At 45.6% G+C, this 14,169-nt stretch overlaps 1 protein-coding gene across 4 annotated transcripts in view; it reads right to left on the bottom strand.

Moving 5' to 3' along the window:
* Positions 1 to 14,169, bottom strand: part of SCN10A (sodium voltage-gated channel alpha subunit 10) — an 85,300-nt gene that overhangs the window by 54,396 nt on the left and 16,735 nt on the right. For 3 of the 4 annotated variants that reach the window (XM_069473458.1, XM_069473457.1, XM_069473456.1), the window contains exons 4-10: positions 10,483 to 10,611; positions 9,451 to 9,542; positions 7,148 to 7,348; positions 6,379 to 6,442; positions 2,952 to 3,093; positions 2,616 to 2,813; positions 1,767 to 1,937 (exon numbers count right to left, since the gene is read on the bottom strand). In XM_069473458.1, coding sequence (XP_069329559.1) covers positions 1,767 to 1,937; positions 2,616 to 2,813; positions 2,952 to 3,093; positions 6,379 to 6,442; positions 7,148 to 7,348; positions 9,451 to 9,542; positions 10,483 to 10,611 — 997 coding nt within the window. Of the gene's footprint in view, positions 1 to 1,766; positions 1,938 to 2,615; positions 2,814 to 2,951; positions 3,094 to 6,378; positions 6,443 to 7,126; positions 7,349 to 9,450; positions 9,543 to 10,482; positions 10,612 to 14,169 lie in introns of all 4 variants that reach the window. The other variant, XM_069473455.1, reaches the window with a different exon arrangement.

A 14,169-nucleotide genomic window follows, 5' to 3' on the forward strand; every position in this document is an offset into this window, starting at 1 on the left:
GAACATAACTGGGAAAAGAGGAAGGGGTTGCCTTCTTGAATGGGCTCTAATGAATCAGTTAGCATTAAAGAACTACCCAAGCAAGGCCTTCCTGTCTTGGCACAAATATGTTCTTCTTTCTTCCTGGAAAATACTCCTCCCCAAACTCTCCCCAGTCTTCAATTACTAGAGGAACCCCTACACACTGCTTATTATACACCTCACTTATCCCCTCGTCCAGGAAGACTTTCCTGATACCCACCCCCATAAGAGTGAATGTTTCCTCCTCTATTCCCAAAACACTATGTATGTATCTCTAATACGGTATTTAACACATACCTGTTTTTATATCTTTCTCCTCCCCCCAGATGGAAATCTTTGAGAAAGAGATGATATTTTAGTCATCTCTTTATACCAAGCATCTAGTATTGTTGAATGAACAATAAACAGTTCCCTTTTTTTCCTTTGCAAGGTAAGCTTCACTGGAGAGAAAAGAATATGCACCAAACAATTATTGGACAACCAGGTGCTAATCTGTGTAAGGATGACTGAATGGGGAAAATTAAAGTCCAATTCAGAGTGTCATTCACGTTTTTATACAAGCTGTAATTCATCCTGTTCAGTGATTGCCAGAGCCCTAGTCAAATCTCCTTTGAAACATTGTCTAAACTGTGGCCCATGCGTGCCAGGTGCTGTGCAGAAGAGGCAGAGAAAGAAAGAGAAGGGCACAGATGCAGATAAATGAGGAAGTGTGGGTATGTCATCGAGGTCTGTGGGCATGCAAGTGTGTCTTTGTATGTATATGGACACATAAATCTGAGGGTTGGAAAGATGGTGTTGCAAAAAAGCAAAACATCCTTCAGGTGAGCACAAGAAAAGAGATTGAGAGGGACCAGAGACCTGAAAAATAGCCATGCGGATCCCCTTTTCCACACTATTATTGTGGGAATCACCCTCCCACAAAGGGGTATTATCTCTCAGTCCTATGGAAAGGCAAATTTGGGGCACTCAGGACTTTCAAGGGGCAGAGAAGTGTTGGAGAAAACTTGGTGAGGGAAGTTGGAGTGGAAATCTTGGAGTTGGAGGCATAAAGTCGTTATGGGAGAAACATAATTTCTACAGGGTTTGAGGTGAGGTACTGAAGCCATTCCCAGGCTGGATTGTGTCACAGACGAGTGCTGTGCCAACAACAGGTGACAGCTTGAGCTGCAGGGCCTGAGGCATGAGGTCAGAAATTATACTCCATAAATATGTACAGTTACAATGTATCCATTAAAAATAAACAAACTAAAAATACTTGATGCCTCAGGGAGAAAAAACCAAAAGTTTGTGACTGATTTCAGCACCACGGACAGGGAAGCCCCAGGCTTCAGAACTGCAGATCAGCATGTCAGAGGCCAGCTGACCTTTGATGTCCACAGACACCTCAAGGTCAGCATATTCAATATGGACTTCTCACCTTCCCTAAAAACCAGGGTTCCTCCTCCAGGGCCCTTGTCTTAGAATCACCACCCATCAAATTGCCCAGTCCTGAAAGCTGGGAGGCATCTTGGACTCCTCCTTCTTTTTCCATATTCCACAATCCCAATCTTATTGGCCTTTCCTCCTGAATAATTCTTCTGTCCTAGTTGAGGCCCCACTGGGGAGGGGTGTCTGGATTACTAACATCCTCCTAATCTCCGTGCCTCCATCTATCTCTCTGCTACCAATCTCTTCCTGCTTCAACCCATTGTCTATATCAGCTGCAAAGGTGGGTAATCTTTAGAGCACAAACTTGAGCCCCTTACCATCCTGCGCTGGTTGTAAGGGTCAGGTTGGGGTGATTTGTTGTCGTCTGTGGAGCACTCTGAGACTCTTGGCTTCATTCTGTTCTTTCTCTCATTGGCATTTTTGGAGGTTAAAGGTGATCCATTGTGGGAACGGAGAGAGGCTGTGTCAACCCCCAGTGCTGCCAGCACCTGAGGAGAGGGAATAGCAGCTGCAACCAACAGCAATTGTTTGGGCTTAGTACAAATGTGTCCCCAGACGTTGGTGTCGTGGGAGTGAGGGATCTGAAACAGAGAAGGTCAAGGCTAGGACCTGGCTGGAACAGCCACCTTCGTATCACTTCCCTCATTCAGACCCTGTAGTAGACTCTGTTGGTGCCCCACCCAGGTCCCTTTTACTAGCTCTGCACGCCCCTCCCCAGCTGCTTGAGTGGTAGCTTCTAATGGCTCATACCTGCAGCATTATGCAGAAAATTTCTTTTGGCTGCCTGCTCCTGGGCAGGTATGGGAGTATGAGAAGCCAGCCCCCTTGCCTCAAGGTAGGGATAATGTGGCACAAGTCATAGTCCAGAGCTCCCCCTGGGATCAGGCTGAAGCTAATCTCCAGCTGAGACCACTCCTTGTTTAGTTCCACCCCCTATTTCCTTCACTCACCTTCTCCTGAGAGCACTCCCTCAATAAATCACTTGCACAAGAATCCTCCTGCAGGTTCTTTTTTAAGAAAACCTGACCTAAGATGATTCTTGAGGTGATAAAAATCCTCTTACAGTTCCCTAGGATGGCAGCCTTAATCTAAGTGGCCAGTCCAGACTTCTGTTTGAGAACACACAGGCTGCAACTGACTTCGCAAAGCTTCTGCCCCTCACAAACCTCCTGCTCCTTCCGGAGCATCTCAAGGGCCTCCTGGAACTTCTTCTCCTTTGCTTCAATTTCATCAATGGTGGCCTGGTTCTGCTCCTCATATGCCATGGTGACCACAGCCAAGATCAAGTTGACCAGGTAGAAAGATCCCAGGAAAATGACAATCACGAAAAAGACCATATAGATTTTCCCAGAAGCCCTCAGGGTCTGTGGATTCAAGGGGAAGAAGAGAGACCTGTACCCATAGCATATGTGCCCCAGTCAGGCTCCTCAAGGAAAAATGTAGTCATGCAGCCAACCCACCAGCCTCCAGCCAAGTCTGTGTGGGGACATGCAGACAGATACCTGCTGGTAGAGGCGTTCCCAGGAATCCTGCGTCATGAGGCGGAACAGTGAGAGGAAAGCCCAAGCAAAGGAATCAAAGCTGGTGTAGTTAAAATCTGGGTTGTCAGAAGTTTTAAGGCAGATATAGCCGTCAGGGCAGTGGCTGCAGCAAGAACAGAGAGGGCCATCTATTGCACAGTTCCTACTTACTGGGGGCAAAGCAGCCTGAGGGCTGCGGAAAGACCAGAGGGTTTGAAGTCAGAGATTAGAGTTCAAGGCCTGGCCTTCCTCTTATTAGCTGAGTGACCTTGGACACTTAGACTCTTTAGGTCTCAGTTACTCTCATACATAAAATGGGAATGCTAATACTTTTACTTTAGAATTTCATGCACAGGGGAGTGGCCTGGGGAAGGCCAGCTGACTGCACAAACATGATCCCATAAGGTGTCGAGTTCTGCCAGTTCACACTAGGGAAGGGAGAGCCAGTAGCAATAACGCAGACTTGAAACCTGAGCCTGTGGGCACCACCTGCAGAGTTGTCTATCAGAGGAGGACTCCCATTAGCCAAGTTCACTGACAAATTATATAAAACAATGAAAATAACAGTTTCCATGTACTGAGCACTCACTGTGTGCCTCTCTCTCCCCTAAGAGCTTTACCAACACTGTAATTTAATCATCTTGACAATCCTTCTTTACAGATGAAGAAGCTAGGGTTCAGAAAGAAGTCAGTTGCCTAAAACTGCACAGATGCAAACATATTTGTTTAAAAGGAGAAATATAGCCATTAAATAGCCCAATACTTTGTCAGCCCAGCCTGCTCCTAAAGACTGGCCTATGAAGACAGGTCAAACTCAAGATGACTGCCTGGCACTAAGATGGGGAGTGCTAGACTCTCTCTTTCTCACAATAAGGAGATGAGTCGATGTCAGGAAGTGTCTGTCAACCCAGAGCATGTGAGGTGCTCTCACCCAGCCCAGTGGAGAGGGCCCCGTCGAGGCAATAGCAGTGCCTTATTTGAAGGTCAGAATTCCTCCACCAACACAAACTCCTGGGGCTGTCCTTATTCCTGACACCCTTGAGAACACATTACCCCAGGACCCATGCAATTGATTGGAGCTCCTACAATTTCATTATAATAATTATAATCAACTCCAATTCTATCTCCACAATGATTGAAGATTGCAAGTTCCCTGACTCTGTAGATCCACATTTAAAGGCAGTCTCTTGGTTTGCTCTCCCAAGGGGCTAGTCAACCCATAACCTGTAGGTTTCCTAATTAACTCTGAGGGCAGCCTTATTTCTACGTCTTCTGTAGAACTCCACTGTGGCTACTAAATATGAACAGCTCACTGCTCCACGTATCAACAGCTAACTGCTCTGAGGATTAGATGTGACCACTGTGCAAAGTTTCTTGCATGGTGCCTTCAGCATAGTAAATATTATATTAATATATAAAATGCAAATTAAAATTCTTGCTGTTTTTAACTTTAGAGGCTACTGAAAGGATGGACTGGAATAATATATGTGAAAGAATGCTGAAAATAGTCATCAAGTATTTTCTAGCATGCATTCTCCACCTTGAGACCCCAGACTCTCCTCCCACAGTGCCATTGGTCAGTGTGGGCCTTTGCTCATGTCTTGGGCTTCTCAGCACAGGACCTGGGGTTGGCACTCACAGCACGTGCCTTCAGGGCTCACTCTGCCCCTCGTCCTGGGCTGGCCTCTCCCTGCCATCCCAGCCTGGTCCTCTCCTCCACTGCCTGTCTGGGGCCTGCTCACAGCAGGCCTGGCCTCCCTGGGAGCTGAGGATTCTAGATGGAACCCACAACTTTACCACAGAAAGTACTTGGGCTGCTCTGGATCGATTGCCTTGAGAAACACCATCATCTAAACAAAAAAAGGACATTGAAGGGGCTCTTGGTTTAAATTTAAGTCCAGAGCAAATGAAAACCGATGTTAGAACAAACCTCTCAGGGAGTGAGGGCATTGTGAGTTCTGGTCTTCCAGGCTCCCGGCCATGGAGGTGGGAGAAATGGGCCTTTCTGATCTTTTGCCTGAACGCATTCTGCTCACATCTTGCTCCAGTGCTAAAGCAGCAGGCAGAGCTGAGGGGTCCGCACCCCTTAGCTTTGTTTTACATTCTCCTCCGCCACCTGGAATGACCTCCATTGAAACTATCTCTTATTCATCCAGCCTGGAAACATCTTACCTGCCTCCAGGAAGCCTTCCCAGACCTTCTCCTGTGCCTCACACCATCACCTTACTGTGTTTCCCCAGCCCGTGGAGCCTCCAGCCCAGTGCTTTTCTCCCCAGTGCAGCACCTTCGTGTGCTTGTGGGAGAAATTGCAAACTGGCAGCCTGCAGGCTGGATTTGGCTTGCAGAAAGAGTTTGTTGATCCAACAATATGTAGATATTTTTTGGAATTGGTAGCCAATGTTTATAGTTGGGAGATTTTATATAAAAGTCTGTATTTCTTGTTTCCATTTTAAAAGTTGGAAGAGCTAAAAGCAATGAACCCACATTTCCATATGGCAACCAAAAGCTGGACTGAGCAGTGGACGCCCCCTTTAGATGGGGCACGAAGTCTCAGTTGCCAGACTCCCACCTGGCCCGTTCCACTCATTTGTTGTTTTGTGTCTGGCCTCTGTAAGAACTTGAGATTGCAATGTCTGATGCATATGTTTCTTCTTCTGTTAGGTGAGGGCAACAAAACCTACAGGATGGAGTTAGCTGTGATGACTAAATATAGAAATTTAGACACAAATAGATTTGATAAATATTAGTTCCTTCCTGGAGTAATTTGCAAAAATCGCCAAATTTTTCCCCCTTCTGTATCTACACCCCTTTGTAATATGACTTTGCAGTTCCTTCCACTGAGAGGGGAGTCTGTTTTCCCACCTCTTGGATCTGGACTGCCCTGTGACTTGCTTTGGTTAATAGAATATAGGAAAAGGGACACTGTGTCAGTTCTAAGCCTAGGCCCCAAGAAGCCTTGTACAATTCCACTCATTCTCTTGGAACCTTGTCTCTGCCATGAGGACAGGCCCGGGCTAGCCTGCTGGAGAAGGAGAGACCACACAGAGCTGAGACAGGGCATCTGGAACAGCTGTCTTCCAGCGGATCTATTCACTGCAGATGCACGAATGAGCCCAGGCAATTCCAGCCAATGTCCAGCTGATCCCAGTCCAAAATGTTGACGCACAGAATCATGAGCTAAGTAATCGGTTTTTGTTTTAATTTACAAAATCTTGGAGTCATTTGTTACACAGCAAAAGCTAACTCGTTCACTCCCTTCCCATGAGCTCTGGGATGGCAAAGACCATGACTTATTCATTGCTATACCTCCCTCAGGACCTGTAACCCAGTCTCTGCCCAGGAGATGCTGAGGACAAGATGGAGAAAGGACTGCTGGGCACTGGTGCTTTGTCACGGGTTGGGCACTCACCCTGAATCAGATCCATTGCCGCACAGTAAGGGATCAGAAGTGCCTGGCTTATTAATGTAGAGATCTGTCAAAGAAAAAAGAAACAAAAGCCTCACAGATGGTTCTGAACCCTCCAACCCAAGCCTTCTGTGGCAAAGGCAACACTTCTTCAGTCTTCTGTCTGAGGCAGGTGAGCTGCCTTTGCTATGTGCCCTCAGTGGGCACATCCCTGTGCTTTGCACACACAGTGGGCACATCCCTGTGCTTTGTGCACACAGTGGGCATGTCCCTTTGCTATGTGCACTCAGTGGGCACATCCCTGTGCTTTGCACACACAGTGAGCACATCCCTGTGCTTTGTGCACACAGTGGGCATGTCCCTTTGCTATGTGCACTCAGTGGGCACGTCCCTGTGCTTTGCACACACAGTGGGAACATCCCTGTGCTTTGTGCACACAGTGGGCATGACCCTTTGCTATGTGCACTCAGTGGGCACGCTGGGCCACTGGAAGGGTTAAAGTCACACCCGAGAAGAGCTGAGCAGTGACTTCAGCTCTCAGCCTCCTCCAGCAGAGGCAATGACTTGCCTCTGGATTTATAGCTCATTTCCTTGCAAAAGGGACGCCGGACAACAGGAAATGGGGTACCAAAAAGTAAAACACAACTCGGGAGAAGCATTTCAGCAGGAAAGAGGAATCAAATGTACGTCCACACACACATGTAGGGGCTTCACATCCCTTGTCCATATGGTCCCAAGGTCCCAACCAGACCTTGGTCCCTGTGGCATAAACCCCACTCACTTTCTGTGTGAGATGAGTAGTTGACCACCTCGTTGAGAGCTGTGTGATTCCTGACGCATTTGTTCTTGAGGTTGCCCTTGAAGAGTTGCAGACCCACCAGGGCAAAGACACTTAGGCAGAAGATGGTGAGGATGGTCACATCAGCCAGCTTTCTCACCGAGTGGATGAGGGCCCCCACAATGACCTTCAGCCCTGTGGGAAGATGACAGCAATGCTTCGACATGGACGCAGCAGCACGAACAGAACACACGCCTGCATCTTGGCCACTTCCACCCTCGCTCGCCACCACATATAGGAAGGAAGTATTTCCACACTCCCGGGCAGTTCCAAGCCCAGTTTCTCATCATAACCTTGCAATTACTTTGAGAGGCAGGCAGGGACTACTCCTTTTATTATAAGAATGAGGCAACTGAAACCCAGGCAAAACATTTCTTATCATCTTAAGGCTAATAAATTCCTTACACTGGCAATTCAATTAAAAAATACTATTGACTATCTACTGTGTTCCAGGCTCTGCACTAGGCACGAGGCTACTAACTATACTCCAGTCATCTGACATCTGTCTTTCTGCACTCATCTTAATTCTGGGAGGCAGCCTGAGGCCTGGAGCACATAAACCTTACTCTGAGCGTGCGTGTGTGCAGGGAGAGAGATAGAGATGCAAGGGAGATAGAGTGAGACGGCGGGGTGGTTGGGGGGAGAGAGAGAGAAAGTGGTAGAGACAGAGACAGAGACACAAAGGCACAGAGGGTTGAGTTTAGCAATAGAATGGGACTATGAGAAGCAATGAAAGAGCCACTGAGGCAGAAACAGAGAATCTACACCAAGCACAGCTGGCAGCATAGATGAGACTCCTGCTTGTTTAAGGAGGGATAATTTGTTGCTCTGGCAAATGAAATCAACTTCTTTGGGAGAGCAGCTTCACAGACAGCAGAAACAGCTCTGATCACGCAAACAGTCTGGGAGCTGTCTTTGGCTTGTCACTCTGGTTGACAAATAATCCATTGAGCACCACCTGTGTCCCTCCCCGGGCTGGGAGCTGAGTGGTGCTGCTGTCTGACAGCTGAGGGGAAACTCCTCATTATTGAGCGATGGACACACAGAGGAGAAGCCCTTAACCGAAGCACGGGGGTGGGAATGGGGTGCAGGGAGCGTGTGGAAGTTGGGAAAGAGCGGGGAGTCTCTTTGCGGAGGTAAAACCTCAGCAGAGCCCTGAGGAATGAGAATGAGTTGAGCAGCGAGAAGGAAGGACGTGCTGAAGAAAGGGGCGGCAGAGACAAAGGCTGGGAGGTGAGTGAGAGCGTGGAGCACCGGTGGAACTCCGGGTGGATTCTGGAACACAGTGCAGGTGGGGAGAGAGAGTCTGGACAGGCCAGGACTGGTAAGCAAGACTCAGGTCTTCCTGGCTGAGAGCAGGTGAGAAAGACGCTAAGGGGCAGAACTGTGGGTCTGATCACCAAGGAGTTCACCCCGTGGAAGATGGCACAGAGTTTCCCATCTCTCCCTGCACAGCCAGATGTGGAATGGTCCAAAGGGACTTCCACTCTGGCCTGAGTGCTTCTCTTTTACAGATGAGGGGACGGACGCTCAGGGGTGGGGGAGATCACCAGCCAGGCCACAGAGTGGAAGCTTTGAGTCCCGTTTCAGGGCACTGACCTTGTCTCTGGCCTCACCATCCCCACCATCAACCTCATGGAGGATGAGGAGCAGTCACTGGGCTACTGATGACAACACAGACCTTGGAGATCCAATAAGATGAACTTTGGTGGGCTAATTTTTGTTTTGAATTCACAGTAATCAAGAATTGCCTAATTCTTTTCTCCTCTGAGGATCCAAAGACAGGGCTGCGACTCAAGATTTTTGAACTTTAAAAATGGTGAAGACACCAGAGTCTGGGACTGCTTTCTTCCTTCTTCCCCATTTCAAACTTTAAACCTTCAGTTTAAGGTAAAATGAGAATCCAACCGGGAGACTTGCCTGAATCCTGCAACAAGAGCCAAATGAGGACATGACCTGCTTGTCATTTATTGACAGTGAGGCCGTGTGGTAGGTGGACAGATCATTGGCCCAGGAATCAGGATGTTAGGCTTCCAGGTCACTCAGCCTCCTATTAGCTACAGAGCCTTAGCCTTGTGTTTTCTACACTCGGGGCCTCAACTTCTTTGTCTCTTAAGTGGGGACAATAGTCCTTGCCCTGGAACCTTACAGGGTTCTTGTGAAAACCAAAGAAGGGCATTAGTCTGGGAAAACTCACATAGGCTCTGCGAATAAACGTGCTGGTTAAAGCAGCTCACCTGGGATCACAGAAACTGTTTTTAAAGCTCTAAGAACTCTAAATGTCCGCAGGCCTGAGATTCCTCGGAGATCTGTCGCTGCACCAACATATCTGTAGAACCAGAAGTCAAGTCAGCATCTCTGCAAGGAGAGGGTCCTATGAATGCATGCAGCATGAATAAGGACAACTTAGGGTAACAAGAGCCTACTAGGGGCCAGGTGCGGTGGCTCATGCCTGTAATCCTAGCACTCTGGGAGGCTGAGGCGGGAGGATCACTTGAGCTCAGGAGTTCAAGATCAACCTGAGCAAGAGCAAGACCCCCTTCTCTACTAAAAATAGAAAAAATTAGCTGGGCAACTAAAAACAAAAACAAACAAACAAAAAAATTAGCTGGGTGTGGTGGCAAGCGCTTGTAGTCCTAGCTACTCAGGAGGCTGAGGCAGGAGGATCACTTGAGTCCAGGGGTTTGAGGTTGCAGTGAGCTAGGCTGATGCCACAGCACTCTAGCCCAGGCAACAGAGTGAGAGTCTGCCTCAAAAAAAAAAAAAAAAAAAAAAGCCTACTAGGGACCCAGAACAGACACTGAGAAGCTAGTGGCACTACTGTCTATAGACTGACACTGAAACTGATTTAATTATTGCACTATATCTTTCAGAATGGGCCATTTGAGAAGATGCATTGCAATCTAGGTGGCTCTGTGTGCATATGGATGGATATTCAAACATGAGGGCTTGGCCAACCACTGTCCTCAGACACTGGTTCCTCAGGGAAAGACCTCCATGTCAGACAGGTACAGGCCGAGCCTTGTCTGATCCACTTTGACAGCCATTTAGCAGCTCAGATTTGAGTCTTTGACTTCTCCCTATGGGCGTGGAACTAACCCTGGAAAGTGAGCCCCAAAGCAACCCTCTGTGGCAAGAAAACCCCAGGCCATACAGCTCCAAGTAAGGGAGGGGAACTTAGATGAGGAAACATCCCCAGAGTGTGAGCCTGGACACACCCATAAGCCCCACACGGACATACACACAAACCAGCATGGAGAAATACTCACGCCAAGGTAATGACGCTAAAATCCAGCCAGTTCCAAGGATCTCGCAGGTAAGTGAACTCATTTAGACAAAATCCTCTCGCCAGGATCTTTAACAAGGCTTCAAAGGTGTAAATGACAGTGAAGACATACCTGGGAAGGAGGGTGGAAAAGGAGTGTTAAATGTGCCATGCAGAGAGCACAAGTGGTTCCTTCTGCTTCCAGGAGGAAGGAATGAGCTTCTGGGATTGTCCCAAGGGCACAAGTGCACAGAACATCACCAAAGTGGTGACAGGGAAGAAGGTAAGGCAAGGAGACAAGACACAGGTTGAGGAACACAGAGGAGCCACACAAACGAATGGTGTGGATGCATGTGTGTGGCTGGGCAGCCGGCAACCTCTGCTGCTTTGAAGGTAGGCAGAGGGCAGTGGCAGATGAAGAACTAGGATCCTCCTATTCCATGAGGCTCCCAGAGGCCCCCTGACCTGCAGGAAGCTAAAGGCTCATTTCCCGACCTGGTGATGGTGGAAGATGTGGAAGAGGGACAAGGCCTGGCTACATGTCTCCTCTCCAAACTTCTCTACCTCTGACTGTCTTTTCTTTTTACGCGATGCCTGGCCTGTCTGCATTCCTTGCCTAGGTGTCATGGAAGAATAAAGCATCTAAATCCACAAACATTTTCTTAGAAGGATGGATCCTAATAGAGGAAGTTATCTCACAATAGCTCTTTTATTCTGCATGGCTCCATGTTGGGTTTGGATTTGAAGAGATAAATGTGGAGCTGAGGTTAGGAGTAGGATAGTGTTTCTCAAACATTCAGAGTAACAAGTTCCCAGCTGATACTAATACTGCTGGCTTGGGGAACTACCCTTTGAGAACCGCTGACCCAAGGAATTCAGGTGCACACATAAACCACAGTAATTTTGGATACATTAATATTTTTTAAATTTTAAAATTATAAACATAAGCTCTAGTATTAAAATAGGAAGACTTTTTTGATTAAATATGGTAGGGAGTATACATGTAGTTACCTACATTCCTTTTGAAACCCATCTAAAATGTCAGTAAAAGAAAATTTTTTAAAGGCATAAACCCACTAGGTTACAGATGATGGAGAACACAACAACAGCATTTTGGAAGCTAGAGTGCAGACGGATGACCAGTAACTGACTGAGCAGACCAAGGAAAGCTGACAACTGGCCAGAAGTGGGGAGTGCCCAGAAGCGAGCCAAGCTGTACTGCAGAGCCTCAGAACTCAGAGATGCTAAACGCCTCTGAAAGTGGGGCTTGGGGGATGGTGGCAAGTGAGATTGAGGGGACTGTTTGAAAGTTTTTTTTACAAGACTCAGCTGGGCTTTCTAGACCCCACTTTATACCATCCATTCAGTGAGAAACTGCTTCCTCTCCTCTGGAGACGGATTGGATGTTCATTCTCTTAAGAGTTGAACAAGAGGGAGACAGTTGTGCACTGAAACATGTGTATAAAGGAAAATTTACATGCTGAAAGTCAAGCAACTCCCTTCCCTCCTCATTTCTGTCCCTCCTCATTTCTGCCCCTCATTAAGGTCCTAGAAGCTGGTCAGGTTTATAGCCCATGAAGATGCTACACTTTTAATACGAATAGCCAGCCAAAGAGCATCAGGAATTTGAAAGATGCTTCTAACTCCAAAAACCAAAGGAACCAAGTGGGGGTGGGGGGAATAAACAATAAAAAAGAGACAATGCAAGGAGCATAAAAAAAGTTAGAAGAAGAAACCTTACTAATATTTTTAGAGAGATAAGAGGGGAGAATATGCTGCATGTATAAAAGAACAGAAGGCTATAAAAATTCAAAGAACAAAAAACATAATTTTGAAAACAAAAATATGATAGCAAAAGTAAAACATTAATGGAAGTACTGGAAATTAAGTTTTGGAAATCTCACAGAAAGTGAAACAAAAGGCAGGAATGGATAAGAAGTGATAAAAAGTATGAAAATTAGAGAATCAGACCAGTAGGTGCAATGTCTGACTAATAGGAGGTCTAGAAATAAATAGAGAAAGAAATAGACTTGAGAAAATTACTAAAGAAATAATTCAAGAAAATTTCCCCAAACTAAAGGATCTAAGTATTCTGTTAAAAATGCCCATAAATATTCAGGAAAATGAATGAAATAAAGCTTGTATCAAGGCATAACATCACAAGACTTCAGAATATTGTACATAAAGAGAAGCGCCCAACTATTTTTGAGGGAGGAAACAAAACAGGTCACATACAAAGGATTGAGAATCAACAAATCATCAGACTTCTCAATAGCACCCTTGGGTATTAGAAGATAATTAGCAATGCCTTCAAAATTTTTAGGAAAATAATTTCTAATATAGAAGTCTTTCCCCAGCCAAACTGTCAAAGATGAAAGCAGAATAAACAAAATTACAGATAGATGAAGTCTCAGAAAATTTACTTTCCAGTTACCCTTCTAAGAAAGTTACTAGAGGATGTGCTCCACCAGCACAAGAAAGCAACCAATAAAAAGAAAGATATGGAATACAGGAGAGAGGCAAAAGGAATCCCCAAAAAAAGATGGAGGGAGAAAAATGCCTAAAGAAGACTGTGCTTCAGGCCTAGAGAACATCTAGGTCAGAATGAGGCAGGAGATAAAGGACTTCAGGAGTGATTTCTGTAGGAAAAATTGGAACAGATGGATAACCTGATGTGGCCAAATAAATTGAACAAAGAATTAAACATCTGGAGAAGAGTTTGGGAATAAATTAGGGATAAATATATGTATACCATGGGGTATTATTCAGCTATAAGAAATAACGGTGATATAGAATCTCTTTTGTTCTCCTGGAGAGAGTTGGAACCCATTCTACTAAGTGAAGTATCCCAAGAATGGAAAAATAAGCACCACATGTACTCACCATCAGATTGGTTTCACTGATCATCACCTAAGTGCACATTTGGGAATAACACCAATTGGGTATCGGACAGAGGTGGGTGGTGGGGGGAGGGGATGGGTGTATACCTACATAATGAATGTGATGTGCACTGTCTGGGGAATGGACACGCTTGAAGCTCTGACTCGGGGGGGGGGCATGGACAATATACATAACCTAAACTTTTGTACCCCCATAATAAGCTGAAATTAAAAAAATTAAAAAAAAGAAAACTGAGCAAATAAAAATGAAATCCTTATTAACTCCAGGAAAAGCAAAAACATTGTGCAAAAAGGAAATGTAATCAAAGTGTACTGCATGACACAGCTGTAAACAGTATTTGCTTAGCAGTACTTTGATGTAATCATATACTGTAATCAGACACTGTACATATTATCTGATGATCTAACCAAAAATTATAACAGAAAGAGGAGGGTGAGAGGAAATGAGTGTGTGTATGTGGCCCTAATTTTTTTCCATAATAAAAAGCCAATAGATAAAATCTGAAACAGAAAGCTAAAAAAGTAGTAATACGAGTATATTATTGGAGATAGGGAGCTATCAGAAGACAGAGGTAAAAAAAAAGCTGAAAGTGCTTGCCGCTGGAAAGATGAGATTCAGGGTAAAGAGATGAGGAAAATAAAATTGCTATTCTTTATTAGAATCCTTCTAGAACTAAGTGACATTTTAAATCATGAACATATGTATCTTAAATAAAAGTAAAAATCAAATTAAAAAGTGAATAACAGTAATTTTTTAAAATATTTGTGAGAGGAGAAATAGTGCTTGAAAC

This window comes from Eulemur rufifrons, chromosome 7 (genome assembly GCF_041146395.1).
Source record: "Eulemur rufifrons isolate Redbay chromosome 7, OSU_ERuf_1, whole genome shotgun sequence".
NCBI classification, from domain to species: Eukaryota; Metazoa; Chordata; class Mammalia; order Primates; family Lemuridae; genus Eulemur; species Eulemur rufifrons.